Raw genomic sequence first — 21,289 nt, 5'->3', positions numbered from 1 at the left:
AGTATTAATGATAAGACTGAGGGTAGAAATGGGAGGCTGAATATCCAACCCAGGTCCTTGGCAGTTGGATTAATTCCCATTATTCCAGGTGGGGATGGCTCGTTCCATTTTACTCTAGGGCCTATTGATTTTGGAGGAGATATTGGATGGGGCGGGTTTACACCAGGGTATCCATATTATCAACCTCAACAGCAACCCTATGTTGTCATCTCACCATACATGTCCCTATATCCCATTGTTCCTCCATACACATCCTTCGGGAGTGGGCATGGTCAAGGCCAAGCATCACAGGGATTTTTGGTCCTTATCCATATGCGCGAGGCTATGCACCAGGTCCGTCTCAGACAGGAGGCTCTGCTTCAAATCAGCACAACTAGCTGCGCATACAGAACAGTAGCTCATGAAGACATGTATTGCTTAAAGAAGTGATTTATTAGGTGTATAAATAAGTTTATACGAGAAAGATGTATAAATAATTTCAATTATGTACTGTTATTCATCATAATAATGAACGTGCTTCAGCTTGTTCATGTTTTGTCAGAATTTTGCTATTGTTCTTCAACAAGGGAATTTTCAGCCGACTCTAATCAACGCCCAAGGTGGGTTGCTATCTGAATCAGTAGATAAGGTTTTTGTTGAGATTTCTACAGAAATTGTGTTGCTTCTTGCAATTCAGTGTTTCAGTCAAGAAATATTTTTCAATCTATTTTACTGTTCTTCATTTTTTTTTCGAGTGCTTTCCTTCAATAATGATCCAATTACTTCCAATTCCCTAAATACAGCTAAACTTTTATAATTTCCCAATCTACTGTTCACGTCACCATTTAACAAATTAATTTTTTTTTTTTAAAATGTATAAGACAAAACCGTCACTTGAGTTAGCGGTTTACAATTGGGGGAAAACCGCCAATTCAAGTGGCGGTTTCCATATTATGTAAAAAATAAAAAAAAATTCTTTGTAAAAATTCTACATTAATCCAGGCAAGAATTCATCGTAAAATTAATTATACACCTCCCGTTCAAAAAAAAAAAAAACAAAAATCAAATCTTAAAAGTGGAAAAAATCAGAGTAATCTGAATTTAGAGAGAGAAGGGGAAGAACAAGAGAGAGAAATTGTCATATGTTTCATTAATATGGAAAATATTACAGAATATATATAATATAGATAATCATAATTGAAAGAAGAAAACTAATACAATCTCATAGTTGGATCTAAACTACATAATTATTAAAATGACAAGTTTCATGAACCTTGCTGGCTGCTGCACCTGTATGTGATGACGAAGGCAGTGATTCCGGTGGTGAAGTCGGCAAAGGCAGCGGCGCAAACTCCACACTATACTTCGTATAGATCGTATATAATGATAAAAAAAAAAGATTAGGATTAAGAGAATTGCAAGATAATTCCATGAAACTACCCAGAAACAATTGAATTAAATAAATATCAGATTCCCAAACTTAATCAAAATATCCCCTTACCAATTTAATTTGAGAATTAAAATTTGAAAAATTAATGAGAGAAATAGAGAGATGAGATCTGGAATTTGACTGAGGTAGAATGGATGATGGCAGTGGAGAATTTGGGACTTTGTTTCTATTGAAAAAAAGTATTTAGTTTTAGAATGAGAGAGCAGAGAGATGAGGATGGAATTTTGATAGTGACTAATGAGTAGAAACCGCTAACTGATGTAGCAGTGTTCATGCTAAAACCGCCATTTGAGTTAGCGGTTTTACTATAAAATAGAAAAAAAAAACGGAAATTTCATGAAATGCCCCTGAGTAATTTTTTTATTCACCAAATACCCATCAAAACTTTTAAATTCACCAAATACTCCTGAGTTTAAAAAAATTTCACCAAATGCCTTTAATGACTAACGGCGGTTAACACCGTTAGTCATTAATGACTAATATGTCACGTGGCAGCCTCTAATTGGTTGTCGTAATATAAATAAATTAAATATTAAAAAAACTTTAAAAATATAAAAAAAAATTAAAAAATACCCCCACCACCCCCAAGACCCACCCCGCCCCACCACCAGCCCCTGCTAGACGGCGCCGGCCGCGGCCGCCAGCTCCTAGCCGAAAGCGGCGCCGGTCGCCGGTGAGGCTAGCCCCCCACCCTCGACACCCCCTCCCCTACCCCCAGCCCCCCTCCCTCCGTTTCCCCTCCTTAATCCAAAACCCCGTCTCCGGCAACCAACCACCCCGAAACCCCCAATTCCAAACTCCTAAATTCACAACCCCCAATTCCAAAACCCCAAATTCGCAACCAACATTGCCCGAAACCCATCACCGGCAGCTAGATTTCATCCTTCCCGTCGCCGTCGGTCACCTTAGCCAAAAAATACCACCCCCGAAACCCTAAAACCCCAAAATCGAAACCCTAAAAATCAAATCTAGGGTTTCGATTTTGGGGGTTATTTTTTGGGGGGCTTCGGTGAGGTGGTTTAGGGGGTGGAGATGGCAGGGGAGGACACGGTTTAGGTTCGCCTGTAGAAAGAGGGTGGTTTGGACGCCGGTGGTGGAGAGGGGAGGGATTTTCGAGGGAGAAGGTGGTGGATTTTCGAGGGAGAAGAGGGTGGATTTTCGAGGGAGAAAGGTGGTTGGGCTGTGTCGCCGATGCGGGGCAGCTGGGCAGGGTCGCCGTCGTGGGGCTTTAGGTTGGTGGTGGCGGCGTGGGGGTGGGGGTAGGCTGGTGGTGGCAGTGGCGGTGGTTGTGGGCTGTGGTGGATTAGTTTTTTTTTTAAAAAATTTTTTTAAAGTTTTTTTATTATATAATTAATTTACTAATTTAATAAGCAACCAATCATAAGCCGCCACGTGGCGTAGTTAGCCTTAATGACTAACGGAGTTAACTGTCGTTAGTCAATAAGGGCATTTGGTGATAATTATGTGAAACTCAAGTGTATATCGTGAATTTAAAAATTGTCATGGATATATGGTGAATAAAAAAATTACTCAGGGGCATTTGGTGAAATAGCCGAAAAAAAAAAATAAATTCATTAAATGGCTGACATGGACAGTAATTTGGGAATATTAAAAAAAGTAGCAGTATATATGGAATTGTCATTCTTTCCAACAATATTGAGGGAAAGCACTCTTTTTTTTCAGTGTAATTTATTTATTTGTTTGAATGAAGACTTTAGTTTCTCTGCCTTTTAAAAAACTTTTAGAGACGGATGAGCTAGCTACTAGCTAAGCGATATCATACAAAGTAAAACAAATGAGCATAAGGAGACCGGTGAACATGAAGCTGAATCAATTTTCCTATAAACAGAAAGCGAATGAATTTAATGTACTATGATAGTATGATGACATTTGTCTTTAAGGTATGTACTATGATAGTACATTACAAGAATTAATAGGGTGTATTGCTGGAATTAATACTCCAAAATTAGATATAATTATTCCTCTTAATAAAAACCAGCAATTAATTCCTAATCAATTTGAACCTTTGTTTAATGATTAGTAATAAGTCATCAATCATCATTCCACTTCGAACCAAATCTTTAAAGTAACTTTTTATGAGTATGGATGTATCAAGTATGGGTTAGAAAGATTTCAAAAAAAAAAAAAAAAAAAAGGGTTAGAAAACTGTGACATTTATTCATTCAAAGTCAGCCCCATGACTAAAAAAATTTCTACTCAATTTCACGCGTTTCAATGAGGTTTTCCATGCGACATTACAATTAAAAATAATTGAATAAAATTTTTAGAAAACTAACAATAGTTTACTACTTTTGTTTTGTTAAGATATATTCAAAATATATCTTAAGTCAATGTGAATATTTTAGTTACCTTGATTATAGCTTTTGTATATCTTGCAATTAGCTATTACCTTAATTGTAGCTTAATTAGTGCCTTGAGATAAGGCTTAATACTTGTATATATTCACTGACCAAATGAATGGAAAGTCACGGAATCAGTTTCCTTCATGGTATCAGTAGACTAGGGGATTTCCGCTGCTCCCTAGCTCTGTTTCCGCCTGTCTTCTTCTTCCTCTCTTCCTCTGCCTTTCTTCTTCTCTTCTTCTTCTTTAGCACTGTAACAATGTCGGCCTCCAAAAATTCTTTTCACCCGGCTTTTACCGTGTCTAATATCAAACACAACATTCCAATCACTCTCGAAATGGCAAATGTTGAGTATTCTACATGGGCGGAACTATTTAAGATCAATGCTCAATCTCACAAGGTTCTACATCATATCATAGCTCCGGAAAAGGAGGTTGCTGCACCTTCGACCGAGGAGGAAAAGGAGCTATGGACGGTTTTGGATGCTCTGGTTCTTGGGTGGATTTATTCCACGATCTCTAACGACCTTATGCATACAATTATGGAACCTGACTCTTCGGCAATGGAGGCTTGGAATAGACTTCGTGATATTTTCCAAGACAATCAAAACTCCCGTGCCGTCACTTTAGAACATGAGTTCTCAAACACCGATATGGAGGATTTCCCAAACATCTCGGCATACTGTCAACGGCTCAAGAGCCTCTCCGATCAGTTGAAGAATGTAGGGGCACCGGTGGATAACAACCGTCTTGTCCTTCAATTGGTTTCCGGCCTCACGGAACCATACAACGGTGTTGCAACTTTAATTAGGCAGAGCAACCCTCTTCCTCAATTTTACCAAGTTCGATCCATGCTCACTTTGGAGGAGGCGGGCTTGGCAAAACGGGCTGCTACAACGGCTTCGGCGATGGTGGCAAGCGTTCCTAGAGAATCTGCAAATTCCGGGGGTGAAACAGAGGTGTCTCGCGGCAAATCAAAAAATCAGAAAAAAAAAATGGGGCTCGCAAGTCCGGCCAGCACGGTGGCAGTGGTGGTCGGAACTCCGGCAGCGGGGGTGGTCAGAACTCCGGCGGCCAGCAGGGTGGCGGTCGCGGCAGTCAGCAGCAACAGCAGCAGGGGTGGCCTGCTCCTCCACCATGGCAGCAGGGGTATGCCCCGTTTCAGCAATGGGGTTGGGCTCCTCAATGGGCCCCTCCTTGCCCATATCCCACAAATGGCTGGGCTCGTCCTCAAGGCCCAGTCAGGCAGCAGCAGGGTGTACTTGGCCCACGCCCACCGCAAGCTTACTCGGTCTCACAACAGCAGCCCATGACATATGTTCCAACCGATATTGAGTCGGCGATGAACACCATGACGATGAACCAACCCGATCCCTCGTGGTACATGGACACCGGTGCAACCTCGCACATGACTTCCTCCAACGGTAATCTCTCGTCTTATTTTAATTTGAGCAATCATCCTAATGGTATTGTTGTTGGTAGTGGTCATACGATTCCAATTCATGGTTGTGGTCATACTACATTGCCTTCCCCTAACCCTCCTTTGTCCCTCACTAATGTCCTTCATGCTCCTAAAATTATCAAAAATTTGATTTCTGTTAGGAAGTTTACGACTGATAATTGTGTGACCGTTGAGTTTGACCCTTATGGTTTTTCTGTGAAGGATTATCGGACGGGGATGTTAATAATGAGATGTGATAGCCAAGGAGACCTTTATCCTCTTACTACCACTTTCAAAAACTCAACTCCATCAAATTTTACAGCTTTAGCTTCCTCTTTATGGCATGATCGATTGGGACACCCGGGATCCTCTATTTTAAAGACTCTTCGTAGTAATAAAAGCATTGAATGTACTCGTAATTCTAATGTTAATGTTTGCAATTCTTGTGTACTTGGAAAACACGTCAAATTGCCTTTTATGTCATCGAATTCTAGTACTTCTATGCCTTTTGATAATATTCATAGTGATTTATGGACCTCTCCTGTTTTGAGTTCATTGGGTCATCGTTATTATATGCTTGTGTTGGATGATTATTCTAAGTTTTTGTGGACTTTTCCCTTAGCTAAGAAATCGGATGTGTTTGACAAAATTTTAGCCTTCCAAGCATTTATTCGTACTCAATTTGAACGACCTATAAAAACTTTTCAATGTGATAATGGGCGGGAATATGATAATGGTCCCTTTTGGGCTTTATGTGAGTCTAATGGCATGTCTTTTCGTCTTTCTTGTCCTCATACTTCATCACAAAATGGAAAGGCCGAGAGAAAAATTAGATCTTTGAATAATATCATTCGAACTCTTCTTTCTCATGCTTCTCTACCTCCGTCTTTTTGGCACCATACTTTGCAAATGGCGACTTACCTTCATAATATTCTACCAAGTAAATTGCTTGAAAATAAGTCACCTCTCCAAGTTTTATACCAAAAGGACCCCTCCTACTCTCACTTACGTGTCTTTGGGTGTTTGTGTTATCCTTTGATTCCATCTACCACCATTAATAAGCTTCAACCTCGCTCCACACCGTGTGTTTTTTTGGGGTATCCACCAAATCATAGGGGTTACAAATGCTTTGATTTATCGTCTAATAAAATTATTATTAGTCGTCATGTTGTGTTTGATGAGAGTGTGTTTCCTTTTGCGAACTTGCATACACCCTCTTCCCATACTTATGATTTCTTGGATGATGGCATGAATTCCTATGTTCTTCAACATTTGCAAAGCACGGCCCAACCTATTTCTACTCCTACATCTAACCGAACTGGGCCTCAGATTCCTCCCTCCAGCCCAGTCCGGATTTCACCTCCCTCACCGAGCTCAAACCGTACTGGGCCTCATGATGCTGCCCATAGCCCAGTTCGCCCTAGCCTAGGATCCACTCCCCCTTCTCTTGGCATACGGGACGCTGATGTTGGGCATAATAGTGCCTCGCTGGACCGTGGGCCTGTTCAATCAGCCACGGCCTAGCAGGGTGCTACCCACACAGCTGGCCCAACTGCCTCTAGCCCAATTCCCACGGCTCCTACTCCTTATTCTTCTACTCACAGCACCCTCCTCCTCGTGTTGTCACCCGAGCTCAAAATGGTATAGTCAAGCCCAACCCGAAATATAAAAATTTCAGTGCTATGACGACTAGTGTTACGAAATCCCCTTTGCCCCGTAACCCCATTTCTGCTCTTCGTGACCCGAATTGGAAAATGGCCATGGATGATGAATATAATGCTCTTATTAAAAATAAGACGTGGGAGTTGGTGCCCCGTCCGCCTGATGTTAATGTTATTCGTTCTATGTGGATTTTTACTCACAAGGTGAAATCTGACGGTTCTTTTGAGAGGCATAAAGCCCGTCTTGTAGGTGATGGCAAAACACAACAGGTTGGCATTGATTGTGGGGAGACCTTTAGTCCGGTTGTCAAACCGGCTACTATCCGTACTGTTCTTAGCCTTGCTTTATCTAAAGCTTGGTCAATCCATCAACTTGATGTTAAGAACGCTTTTCTACATGGAGAGCTTCAGGAGACAGTCTATATGCATCAACCCCTTGGGTACCGTGATAAAACACACCCTGATTATGTGTGTTTATTGCGGGGCTCTTTATATGATCTTAAGCAGGCACCCCGGGCATGGTATAAGAGGTTTGCTGATTTTGTTGCTTCTATTGGTTTCACTAACAGTAAGAGTGACAATTCCTTGTTTATTTACCGTCAAGGGAAGAATGTGGCCTATTTGCTTTTATATGTTGATGACATTATCCTTACTGCCTCTTCTGATACTCTGCGGTGTTCTATTATGTCTCTTCTTAGCTCGGAATTTGCTATGAAGGACTTGGGTCATCTTAATTATTTTCTTGGCATAGCTGTGACAAGACATAAGGGTGGATTATTTTTGTCACAACGTAAATATGCGGAGGAAATTATTGACCGAGCAGGGATGTCTTCTTGCAAACCTTCGGCAACTCCTGTTGAGGTAAAACCGAAGGTCAGTTCCTCAGGTTCTCCTTGTGCTGATCCTACATTGTACCGGAGTCTTGCAGGGGCCTTGCAATACCTAACTTTCACTAGACCGGACATATCATATGCGGTCCAACAGGTTTGCTTACATATGCATGATCCGAAAGAGAGTCATATGGCGGCTCTCAAACGGGTTGTTCGTTATGTACAGGGCACTATTGATCATGGTTTGCATTTGTACCCTTCATCTATTTCGTCACTTGTCTCATATACAGATGCAGATTGAGCTGGGTGTCCAGATACGAGACGGTCTACGTCTGGCTATTGTGTGTATTTGGGTGACAATTTGATTTCATGGTCCTCCAAACGGCAACCTACTTTATCTAAGTCCAGTGCCGAGGCAGAGTACAGGGGTGTTGCTAATGTGGTTTCTGAGTCATGTTGGCTTCGAAACCTACTTTTGGAGTTACATTGTCCGATTAAAAAGGCGACTTTGGTTTATTGTGACAATGTGAGTGCTATTTATCTTTCCGGCAATCCGGTGCATCATCAACGAACAAAGCATATAGAGATGGATATTTTGTTTGTTCGAGAAAAGGTAGCCCGTGGTGAGGTTCGAGTTCATCATGTTCCTTCTAGGCACCAAATTGCGGATATCTTTACTAAGGGGCTCCCTCGTATTCTTTTTGAAGACTTTAAAGATAGTCTAAGCATCCGTCCTCCTCCCGCTTAGACTATGGGGGTGTGTTAAGATATATTCAAAATATATCTTAAGTCAATGTGAATATTTTAGTTACCTTGATTATAGCTTTAGTATATCTTGTAATTAGCTATTACCTTAATTGTAGCTTAATTAGTGCCTTGAGATAAGGCTTAATACTTGTATATATTCACTGACCAAATGAATGGAAAGTCACGGAATCAGTTTCCTTCATGTTTTTATTAAAATTGTCCTGTTTATCTTTCTAACTTACCCGTTTTAAGAGAGGAAGATGGACATCAAATGTAAACGCTTGACAAAAGACTAAGCCTGTTCACAGCTTAATTTCAGTTCTGTTGAGGTTCAATCAATTCAGTTCAACTCTAATCAGTTCACTTTAGCTACTAATTTCCTTCTCTCATAAAAAAAATCATTTTAGCTCTATTCAGTTCAATTCAATTCAGCTCTAATCAGTTCAGTTCAGTTCAGCTCTATTCAGTAAATGTGAACAAGCCCTAAAGACAAACATCATAATCTCATACGGTATAATTCAACAAGTATATATGAGACGATCTTATTGAGACGAAGAAGGTAAGTCGGCGAGTACGAGAATGTCTTTGACTATAGTGAGTTGGTGACTCTTCCTGTCACCTTCTCTAAGTATTATTATTATGGTCTCCGTAGAAATGTCAACCTTCCACCATCACCCAACAATACCCATTTCAGTCTCCCTATTAATTCCTCTGAAAACCCATCTAATTATCTCTCTCTCTCCTCCAATTATCCCATCAAACTTTCTTTCTCTCTCCTATAAATAGCTTAAAAACCCCATCAAAATAAGAACTGAAGACAGAGAAAATGGAGCAGAACTTGAGAGGAGTACCAACTTATGGAGGAAGGTATGTACAATACAATCTGTACGGAAACCTTTTCGAAGTTTCTAGTAAGTATGTTCCTCCTCTTCGCCCTGTTGGTCGTGGTGCTTATGGTATTGTCTGGTTAGTTTCTTCTCTTTTCTTCTGATTTAATTCTAATTAAGCTAATGTTTTGTTAAATGTTAGTTGATTTTTGTGGGTACAGTTCTTATAACGATTCATGTTAGCGACCCCAAATCATTTTGGGTTGTTGTTGGTTGAATTTTGTGGGTGTTTTATATTATGAAGTATTAATAGTTAGCGAGTGATCATTGATTATGTGCTTGATCTGCTTGATGCTTGATTTGATTGATCAATTAGTAGATGAAACTGATAGGAAGTTATTTACTGAAATGAGGTATTATATGAATTGTAATTAGATATTCTTCTGGTATTATTAATGAATATTATACTTAAAAGGGCATTGATGTAGACGGGATTTGATCTGTCTCAATACCCTCGGGACTTGACTAACGAAGCTAGTTGGCATATGCATTGCGAATAGTATAGTACAGAGTATGTGACTATTTTGGCTATGTTTTGTTTAGTGGGAAACACATTGAGTAGGTTGTGTTTGTTTGAAAGGAAACATTTTAAGCAAAACTTAAAATTTTGTGGAAATTTAATATGTATGGAGATTTTTCATTTTATCAATTTCCTTTCGTTAGTTCTTTGTTAGATAGGTTAGAGAGGAAATTATAGGAAGAAGGGTGGTTCCGAGAAGACGGGGAGGAAAAGTAGGGAAGGAAAGGAGGAAGCAAGGAAGATGTGGAATTGAGGAGTGGGAAGGGAAATGTGCCATTTTTTCTTTGACCAAAGAAAATGTTCTCTTCTTTTTGAGAAAAAGCTTTACAACTCAATACGGAGTAACTTATATTTTGTTTGTTTGTTTGTTTTTTTTTTTTTTTTTTTTTTTTTTTTTTTTTTTGTTGAAAGAAAGTTAGTGCATTTTATTAATCATTGCTTAAAGACAAAGTGTCCATAAGTATATACGGGGCAACATCACTAGGACAATGATTTTCCCAAATTTGCTCAACCCCAAAAGGCCCTAACTTCGCGAGATGATGAGCGATATAATTGCCCTCGCGTTTTACATGTGACCAACTAATGAACTCAAAATGCATACTAGAAACAAGAATATCATCAAGGATTTTGTCAAGGCCGGAGTAGTAAGTAGACGCAACTTGAAGTCGTGAAATTATACTTTGCGGTCCGACTACTCCACAACCAGGTGTTTTAGACCATATCTTCGTCCCAAGTTCACAACAAACCGCACCGCCATCCCTTCAGCAACCACAGGGGGCCACCTGCCACGCATTCGCCTACAACCCGCAAAGAGAACTTCCCCTTTTTCGTTTCTAGCCACTGCCCCAAGCCCCACCCAACCTTCCTCCGCAAGGGATGCGCACAACATACTTTAATAATCTCATTGCGAGGTGCATTCCATCTCTTCAGGCTGCTCGACTTTACTCTGGATATACAACCATAGATCTTGGTAGTATATTTATTATAGTCAGCAACAAGTCTCTGGACTCTACCACCATGCAAAATACCGCACACCTGATTTGTCACATCATCACCGACAATGTGCCAAAATTTTTGGTAAAAAATGGCATGAATACCATCCGGCTCCGGGGCTTTACAAGGGTGCATCGCACTAATAGCAGCAAAAACTTCATCTTTGGAGAAAGGCCTGTTGAGCTCGGAGTTCTGTTCATCTGAAATGACCTCCTCAACTCACTCGAGTACCTTAGCACACCCCTCTGGAGAAGGCATTGAAGAGGTAAAAAGCTCCTCATAAAAGTCAGTCACAACATACTCTAAATCATCCTCATTATCGCACCATTGACCCTCTTTGTTGAATAGCCCTTTGATCTCATTTTTCTTCCTTCTCTAAGAAGCTTTATGGTGAAAGTATTTGGTATTTGTATCACCATCCTTGATTTCAGAAACACGGGATCGAAGATACCAGTACGCCTCCTGCTTGTCAAACAAACCATCTAGAGAAGAGCAAAGTTTCAGATTCCCATCGTTCATCTCTCTACCCTGCGCCTCCTTCAGAAGCAACTCCATATCATTGATTTGTCTATCCAAATTCTCGAATTTTTTGCTGCTCCATCTCCTCAAAGCACTCGGCTCAAGTCTCTACTCCATTAGCTCCATTAGCAGCAAACCAGGCGACTCATCCAAAGCATGTCTCACAGTTGTTTCACATGAACTGTCGAGAAGCCACCCTGTTTCGAGTTTAAAGGACTTCTTGCCCCTTTTCCTCTTGCATTTAGGCCTCTTGAGCCGAGCTAAAATCGGGGTGTGGTCCGATTTAAACCTAACCAAGTGTTCAACATGAGCTTTGGGGAATAAAGAAAACCAACTAGAATTGCCACAAAACCGATCCAATCTCTCCCACACTACCTTCCTTTCCTCTTTTCCTCGTCCCCGAGAATACCAAGTCCCACCAAAACCCAAGTCACGCAGATCACAAGCATCAAGAGTATCCCGAAAAGCAGAAATATCCCTCCTAGAAATATCAAGCCCCCCCCCCCCCTAATTTCATCAGAACATAGAATCTCATTGTAATCGCCACTGATGAGAATTGGTCCTGGTACTGCTGAGAAAGTTCACGGATCAACAACCAAGTCTTGTGTTTATTAGAGGACTCTGGCCATCCGTAAAGGCCTACAAATCTCCAACTACCAAGCTCCATGGAGCTTACATCGCCACAAATGTGGTTATTTGAAAACGAAACTAAAGAAAAATTCACTTTATTAGTGTTCCAAAACAAGCACAAACCACCTGACAACCCTACACTACTAACACTAAAAGCACAATCAAAACCAAGAGAGGTCTTTTTATTTTCACAAGCAGACTTACCGATCTTTGTCTCAGAAATAAAGACCTTAAGGTCTGGGGCAAGTGAGTTTCACCATCTACATAGTGCACAATAGCTCGGGGGTTGCCAAATCCCCCAGCGTTCCAACATAAGCAACTCATTGCTGTTCGCGGGGTTGGATAGCACCAACTCTGCTACTTCAAAAGAATCTGACTCAATAGACATTCCCATATCAAACTTTACTCTTTTCTCATGATCTGCCAGTCTTCTCAACACCACTAATATTGTCATGGAGCCTTTTTCGACCACTTTTCTAGGGATGCTCTGCTCCTTTTTTCGAGTGATTTTTTTCCACTTTCTCAACCCTGGCTGTGCAGCAGCAGGTGTATCGTCATATTCCATAGTTGTGTGTTGCTCTTCTGCTAACTGCTGAGAGAGAGTTTGCACACCGGGGGGGGGGGGGGGGGAACGTGTTTAGCATTCTCCATAATATTCACAGCGGGACCACCTTCCCCTATAGAGCTTTATATTGTACCTTAAGACATGATAATTAAGGATGAATGAGATAGTTTCGGGCACTATGTATGACTCCCAAGACCTTTTGGAAACCCATGGAAGTACTTGGATGCATAACCTCGCCGGGTGAAAAAATGATATCCAGAAGTCAAATATGAAGGCTATAATACACGAGATCGGAGCAATTTAGGAGGTGTCCGGACCTGGTGTCGGAAATTCACAGAACACTACGGGATGCATCACGGGGTTATATAATATTGTTTCAACCCATATATGACCATTATTCGGCTACGTAAAGACCCCGTGGAAGCTTATAAACAATACAAGAGGCGTGTACGAAAATGACTAAATTGGATGATTAAAAGCAAATTGGATGGTTCCACCCACCCAAATGGACTCTCGGAGGGTATTAGGGTCCATGGTAATCATTTCGGCAATTTTTATTCCCGGTCTTAAAAAAGCCAAAAATTGTCAAAATCAAAGGCTATTATCCATGTTTTTTGAGGAATTTTGGAGCTTTTGGGACCCGGTACCGGAAAGTCTTGAGATGCTAGGGGATACATCTCGGGGTCATATAATGACGTTTGAAACCATATATGACCATTATATGTTGTCATAAATGTCCGTGGTGTAGCTTGATTTTATGAAATCAATAAGTTGTAATCGGGTAAATTGACTGTTTAAAGACATATTTGATGGTTTTATCCACCCAAATGGGCTTCCGGAGGATATTAGGGACCATGGTAAACATCTCGGAAATTTTTATTTCCGGGCGAGAAAATGTCAAAAAATTCCAAAATTGAAGGTTATTATCCACGCTTTTTGAGGAATTTTGGAGGTTACGGCCCAGTGGCGAAAAGTGTTGAGATCCTAGGGGATACATCTCAGGGTTATATAATGCCGTTTGGAACCATATATGACCATTATATGTTGTTATAAATGTCCGTGGTAGGCTTGAGGTCACGAAATCGGTGCAAGTTGCGAACGGATAAATTGATCGTTTAAAGGCATATTGGATGATTGCACCCACCCAAATAGACTATCAGGCTCTATTAGGGTCCATGATAAGCATCTCGACAATTTTTATTTCCGGGTCAAAATAAGTGGAAAATTGGCTAAAATTCAAGGCTAAAATACACGATTTCGGTTTAGTTTTTGACATTTTTTCAAAAAATTAACTGAATGTGTTGGATGACTGCTGGGATCATATAAGGAGGTTTGAAATCATAAGACATCGATAAAGATGTCCATAAAGTACCTAGAATGAGTTTCGACTTTATTTTGAAATTCATGAAATGTAGTGATGTCATATAAGTACATTGAAGTGATGTGACTTGAATATAATGATGTCATACATTTATAATGATGTCATATATTTATAATGATGTCATATAAGTATATTGAAGTGATGTGACTGAACTATAATGATGTCATGAAAGTATATTAAAGTGATGTGACTGAACTATAATGATGTCATGAAAGTATATATTATGAAGTGATGTGACTTGACTATAATGATGGTCATATATGGTTCCAAACGGCATTATATGACTCTGAGATGTATCTCCTAGGATCTCAGCACTTTTCGCCACCGTGCCCCGTAACTTCCAAAATTCCTCAAAAAGCGTGGATAATAATAGCCTTTAATTTTGGATTTTTTTGACTTTTTCTCGCCCGGAAATAAAAATTGCTGAGATGTTTACCTTGGTCCCTAATCTCCTCCGGGAGCCCATTTGGGTGGATAAAACCATCCAATATGCCTTTAAACAGTCAATTTATCCGATTACAACTTGCACTGATTTTTTAAAATCAAGCTACACCACGGACAATTATGACAACATTTAATGGTCATATATGGTTCCAAACGTCATTATATGACCCTGAGATGTATCCCCTAGCATCTCATGACTTTCCGATACCGGGTCCTGAAACCTCCAAAATTCCTCAAAAAACGTGGATAATAGCCTTCAATTTTGACAAATTTTGACTTTTTTTGGACCGGAAATAAAAAATTGCCGAGATGATTACCATGGACCCTAATAACCTCTGGGAGTCCATTTGGGTGGGTGGAATCATCCAATTTAGCCATTTTCGTACACGCCTCTTGTATTGGCTATAAGCTTCCACGGGGCCTTTACGTAGCCGAATAATAGTCATATATGGGTCGAAACAATATTATATAACCCCGTGATGCATCCCGTAGTGTTCCGTGAATTTCGACTCCGGGTTCAGATACCTCCTAAATTGCTCCGATCTCGTGTATTATAGCCTTCATATTTGGCTCCGTATATCATTTTTTTCACCCGGCGAGATTATGCATCCAAGTACTTCCATGGGATCCCAAAAGGCCTTGGGAGTCATACATAGTGCCCGAAACTATCTCATTCATCCTTAATCATCATGTCTTAAGGAACAGGTGGGCAACGAAATCAGCTTATGTTAATCACTCAAAAGGAAAATGGAAAAAAAAAAATATGTTTATATTGTGGGATATTACAGCCTATGATTTTGTAGATTTAAGGTTGTTTTCTTGTACTTATTACTCTGTACATCGTATTTGACTGTTAAAGACTGGACATTCCAGAGAATGGTCAGAATGCCAAGTGAAACCTCTTAATTTTTACATAAGTTTACACTATCAACTGTAATTTGTTGTTAAAGACTCTACTGATAAACTACACAGGAGTTGCTTTGCATTTGATCTTATGTGTTTATATGAATAAGATGCCATCATCACTTAGTTGTCTCTTAGGCTTAATTCTTGCTTTTGCTCGCTTATTATTTAACTCAAGATCAAAACTCATGAGCTTCCGTGCTTTTGATACTTAAGCTAGCTTATTGCTACTACAGATGTGTTTGTAGTTGTTTACTAATGATGGTCAACGTGATTTTTTCATTTTCTCAGTGCTGCTGTCAATTCAGAAACACAAGAAGAAGTTGCAATCAAGAAGGTCAGCAATGCATTTCATAACAGAATTGATGCCAAAAGAATACTCCGTGAAATCAAACTTCTTCGTCACATGAATCACGACAATGTAAGTTTTATTATCCAGTGTATTGTAATGGTGATTTTAAGTTATATATATTAAAATTATTACCCCTTTGTCATAACCATGAAATTTTGATGGTATAGGTGGCACATTTTCTTGTTTGTTGCAACTAACCAAACATAAACAATTTCACTTTTCAGTTTCCTTTGCTCCAAAACTCAAAAGCCATGCATCAATATTATGAATTGGAATCTCTTATTGTAAACAAATTTTGTTTAGATTTCTTTTTGCATAGACTTCACTGCATTGATTTGTAACCCCACTACACTGAAGTATTCTAAACAAGTGCTGCAAATCATTTGAACGAAAACAATCAATATGACATTTAGAAGTTGAACATATGTGCATTGTTATATGATTCTACTCTTTATTTTAAGTTAATATATTATTTTTTTGAGGAATTTATGACTCCTATTCATTGTAGAGATTTTATTAGTTGTGAATTTCAATGTTATATTCTAATTGGTCAATGTTCGTCCTAGCAAAGGTTATCTCCATCCGGGACATAATACGACCTCCACAGAAAGAGAACTTCAATGATGTATACATGGTTCATGAATTGATGGATACTGATCTTCACCAAATAATACGATCCAACCAACAGTTAACTGATGATCATTGTCGGGTATGTTTGTATGAAGTTATAGATGATTTTGAAATTATTAGTCTAATGAGCAATACCTTTCTTTGTCAATGATCAATCTGAAGTTGAACGTTTGTGTCTAGCTTTAACTGTGTTGAAGAATAATATTATTTCACTCCCATGTCTCTTATAAGAGGAAAATGGGGAATTTGGCTGTCTTAGCTTAACTTATTAGACATTTGTCTATAGTAATAATCTTCTAGTTGAAACTTGAAAATCTGTTTTGTCTGTCTTGTACTAAGTGATAAGATTAAAGCTGACAAAAACTTAATGTTTTTCCTCTTGGCCTTTCTCTCTATCCTTCTAAAGTTCTAAGAGTTGATACAAATGATTAAGGGTCAAAATGTCAAATCCTTTTGCTCATCTTATAGTTGCCATTGCCTGCATCCTTGCTACTTTGAATTTGATGCCTAACAAATGATTGATGGTCAAATCTTTTTCACAGTATTTTCTCTATCAAATATTAAGAGGCTTGAAGTACATTCACTCGGCTGGTGTGCTGCACCGTGATCTGAAACCTAGCAATTTGCTAATGAATGCGAACTGTGATCTTAAGATTGGAGACTTTGGACTTGCAAGAACAACTTCAGAAACCGATTTCATGACCGAGTATGTTGTCACTCGGTGGTATCGAGCTCCAGAATTGCTTCTAAACTGTTCTGAGTACACTACTGCAATTGATATTTGGTCTGTTGGATGCATACTTGGGGAAATCATGACCAGAGAACCCCTTTTCCCCGGAAAGGATTATGTTCATCAGCTGAAACTTGTTACTGAGGTAGGTTCCTATGTTTATAATATTTATATTTCCAGTCATAAGAATATATTTTCTTTCTAAAAGCATGAAGTCTATACTAAATGATACAATGACCATCATATATTATACATACTAGTCATAAGAATTAACAGTGTGAGAGGTTTGTTTTAGTCCATACTAATCCATAGTTAAAAATTGTTATTAGATGCTATAATGACCATCATATAGTAATTCATCTTATCAAATTAATGTCACTGTTATTTGCATATTCAAGTATCCTCCATTTATTCCCTTTTGTAGTCTTGATTGTCCAGAGTCCCTAAAGTGACACAATTTAGAAAGTCTTGACAAATTTGTTATGGCTCTTTTATCTCTTGGCAGCTCATAGGTTCACCTGATGACTCCAGTATAGCATTCCTACAGAGTGACAATGCTAAAAGATATGTTAGGCAGCTTCCTCAATATCCAAGGCAACAATTCTCTGTTAAATTTCCAAATGCTTCTCCGTTGGCTATTGATTTACTGGAGAAAATGCTCGTCTTTGATCCCAGCAAGCGTATAACAGGTATCATTTTTTAAGAAAATTATCATTATGAATGAAAAATGCAACTATTTGTTGGAGAAGGCATGATTTGGATTGCCCTGTGACTTGTAAGCTAGAGGCTTTAATCGAGTTGAGTGGAGCTTGAGCCTGTCAGGTTCAGCTGAGGTTTAATTTGCAGGTTAGGTTTACTTAGATTTTGTTGTGGGATCGGGAAGAAGGAAAAGGCAGGATGGAGTGTGCATGTACAAGAGGAGGAAAGGGAGGTTGAGTAGAACATGGAAATTGGTTAATGGCTTGCATTGTTAATCGGTTAAAAGAGAGACAAATTGAGAGAGAAGGAAAGAAAAAGTGAGGGAAAACAGGCAGACTGTAGAGAAGGCTGAGGTAGGACCGTAGGAGTGGTTAGTTTCACTTCAAAGGAGAGGGTAGGATGAGAAAAATTAGTTTAGCCTGTTTCCTGGTTAGGCCTTCTTGAGGCAGCTTGGCTTAGTTTAGCTCGTCTTTGAATTCATAACAGTATTTGTTGAATACCAATTTAACGTGTTTTCTCTGATTTTGTTCAGTTAACGAGGCGCTCTGCCATCCACACCTTGCCCCTCTACATGATATAAACGAGGAACCTGTTTGTCCCCATCCATTCAGTTTTGATTTTGAGCAGCCATCTTTCACAGAAGAGAATATCAAAGAGCTCATTTGGAGGGAGTCCGTGTCATTCAACCCAGATCCCCTCATTGGTTAATTGTTGTATCACTTTACCAGAAGTGAATTTCTTTCAAGGGACGATAAAAGTGAATGTGACATGGTGATAAACAGTGGTATAAAGCCCTCTTTATTCTGAAGAATAGCAGAATGTAAATTGCTTAGTAATAGAATTTATGGTAGATCACTGCTTACCAAAAAAAATCTATGGAGAATCCTTTGATTGCCACTGAAATGGTGTTGAGGCAAAAATGCACGTACATACAACACGATTTTCTTGTATATTGCCAGATTAAATACCACTTTCCGTCTTTCACTATTAGACGATTGTTTTATACGTTGTTACCTTAGGACTGGATTTTTTCTGTCATGTTGGATGATGTAGCATCTTGTATTCTTGTATCGAATTATTGATTCAATGTGCTATTGTTACATAATATTTGACTTAAGATTGAGTATCATACTTGATCACATTTTTCTGTATGAATGTCATTTAAGCTTGATATTATCCACTGTATGTCACTTTGCATCTCCAGAATCCTCCTCATATTTTGCTGTCCTCTCTCTACGTTCTAGCATTTCCAGGGCGTCTTTTTCCTTCCTTTCATAGTTTTCATTAAAATGACGATAACAATGGAAACTATTACTACATTACTGCAAGTCAAGAGGTAAAAAATCTTTGTTAAATAAATGTCTGAGCCCGGGTTCGAACCGGGGACCTCTAGTGTGTGAGACTAGCGTGATAACCGACTACACCACCCAGACTTTGATGCTTTTCTTCTAAACACAACACACTAATTACTCCCATTTTATTGAAAGTAGACTATTAGGCCCTGTTTGATTCACCTTAAAAAAATAATATTAAGTAAAAATAATTTCAGTTCAGTAAAATTAATTTCAGTTCAGTAAAAATAATTTTAGTTCAGTAAAAATAAGTTCAGTTCAGTAAAATTCAGTTTTCTTAAAGAAGAATTATAATAGAAAATCAGTAAAAATAATTTCAGTTCAGTAAAATTAAGTTCAATTCAGTAAAAATAAGTTCAGTTCAGTAAAAATAATTTCAGTTCAGCAAAATTAAGGTGAATCAAACAGGGCCTTAGTCTATCTTAGATAGATAGTAGATGATATTTTATATTTAGATAAAATTCCTATATCAAAAGATAAATTTTATATTTAATTAATTTAAACTAAAAAATCTCATTCGCCAATTTTACTATTAAATCATTTGAATCATTTAATTCTAAAGAAAATGATAATCTCTATTTGATTGGATACAACTAAAATTTATAATCCTACATGGCGCGCTAAGAAAAATAAATCCTATGTGGCTCTCTAAAAACTCGAGAAAAAACTCCGGGGACAAAGTGTATGACCCAAACGACATTATATGACTCCGAGATGTATTCTCTAGGATCACGAGACTTTTCGACACCGAGCCCGATTCCTCCAAAATTTCTTAAAAAGCGTGAGTAATAGCCTTCAATTTTGGAATTTTTTGACTTTTGTCACTCGGAAATAAAAATTGCCAAAATGTTTATCATGGTCCCTAATACCCTCCGAGAGTCCAATTGAGTGGGTGGAACCATCCAATTTGCCTTTAAACGGTCAATTTACCTGTTTACAGCTTGCACCGATTTCGTTAACTCAAGCCTACCACGGACGTTTATGACAACATATAATGTTCATATATGCTTTCAAACAACATTTTATGATCCCGAGATGTATTTCCTTGGATCACAAGACTTTTAGACACCGGATCCCGAATCCTCCAAAATTCCTTAAAAGGCGTGGATATAGCCTTCAATTTTGGAATTTTTTTGACTTTTTTTCGTCCGGAAATAAAAATTGTCTGTTTACCATGGTCCCTAATATCCTCTGGGGGTCCAATTGGGTGGGTGGAGCCATCCAATTTGACTTTAAACGGTCGATTTACCCGTTTTTCGTACACTCCTCATGTATTGGCATAAGCTTTCACAGGGCCTTTACGTAGCCGAATAATGGTTATATACGGGTCAAAACAATATTATATGATCCTGGACTGCATCACGTAGTGTTCCGTGAATTTCCGAAACCGAGTCCTATAACCATCTAAATCACTCCGATTTCGTGTATGATGCCTTCAATTTTGAAATTTTTTTGACCTTTTTTCGTCCGGAAATAAAAATTGACGAGATGTTTACCATGGTCCCTAATACCCTCCGAGAGTCCAATTGGGCGGGTGGAACCATCCAATTTCCCTTCAAACGGTCAATTTACCCGTTCGAAACTTCCACCGATTTCATGAACTGAAACCTCCCACAGACATTTTTGACAACCTATAATGGTCGTATATGGTTCCAAACGTCATTGTATGACCCTAAGATGTATCCCCTAGGGTTTCAAGACTTTTCAACACCAGGCCCCGTCACATCAAAAATTCCTCAAAAAACGTGGATAATAGCCTTCAATTTTGGATTTTTTTTTACCTTTTTTCGCCCGAAAATAAAAATTGCCAAGATTTTTACCATGGTCCCTAATACCCTCCGGGAGTCCAATTGGGTGGGTGGAACCATCCAATTTGCCTTAAAACAGTCAATTTACCCGTTCGAAATTTGCACCGATTTCGTGAAATGAAGCCTACCACGGAAGTTTTTGACAACCTATAATGGTCATATATGGTTCCAAACGTCATTATATGACCCTAAAATGTAACCCCTAGGGTTTCAAGACTTTTCGCCACCGGGCCTCGTAATATAAAAAATTTCTTAAAAAGCGTGGATAATAGCCTTCAATTTTGAATTTTTTTGACCTTTTTCGCCCAGAAATTAAAATTGCTGAGATGTTTACCATGGTCCATAATACCCTCCAGGAGTCCAATTGGACGGGTGGAACCATCCAATTTGCCTTAAAACGGTCAAT

The 21,289-nt window shown here is 38.9% G+C and overlaps 1 protein-coding gene, 1 long non-coding RNA gene and 1 other non-coding gene across 3 annotated transcripts; 1 reads left to right on the top strand and 2 right to left on the bottom strand.

The window, feature by feature from the left end:
* Nucleotides 1–1,105: 1,105 nt before the first annotated feature.
* Nucleotides 1,106–2,296, bottom strand: LOC145615388 (uncharacterized). The gene is made up of 2 exons (XR_014107268.1): nt 1,481–2,296; nt 1,106–1,337 (listed from the first exon to the last, which is right to left on the bottom strand). It is a non-coding gene; the product is annotated as an uncharacterized LOC145615388 (long non-coding RNA).
* Nucleotides 2,297–9,123: 6,827 nt separating this feature from the next.
* LOC145615562 (mitogen-activated protein kinase homolog MMK2-like) lies at nt 9,124–18,908 on the top strand. Its single transcript, XM_081670634.1, has 6 exons — nt 9,124–9,436; nt 15,604–15,733; nt 16,236–16,373; nt 16,837–17,169; nt 17,530–17,713; nt 18,256–18,908. The coding sequence occupies exons 1-6, from the start codon at nt 9,297–9,299 to the stop codon at nt 18,429–18,431; spliced, it is 1,101 nt and encodes a 366-aa protein (XP_081526760.1). The 5' UTR covers nt 9,124–9,296; the 3' UTR covers nt 18,432–18,908.
* A 174-nt stretch (nt 18,909–19,082) lies between these two features.
* Nucleotides 19,083–19,156, bottom strand: TRNAV-CAC (transfer RNA valine (anticodon CAC)). Its single transcript has one exon. It is a non-coding gene; the product is annotated as a tRNA-Val (tRNA).
* Between the last annotated feature and the right edge of the window lie 2,133 nt (nt 19,157–21,289).

Source organism: Chenopodium album, chromosome 25, assembly GCF_948465745.1.
Source record: "Chenopodium album chromosome 25, dcCheAlbu1.1, whole genome shotgun sequence".
In the NCBI taxonomy this organism is placed as follows: Eukaryota; Viridiplantae; Streptophyta; class Magnoliopsida; order Caryophyllales; family Amaranthaceae; genus Chenopodium; species Chenopodium album.
The sequence above is the reverse complement of the archived record's forward strand: the minus strand, read 5'-3'. Positions and strand labels throughout refer to the sequence as shown.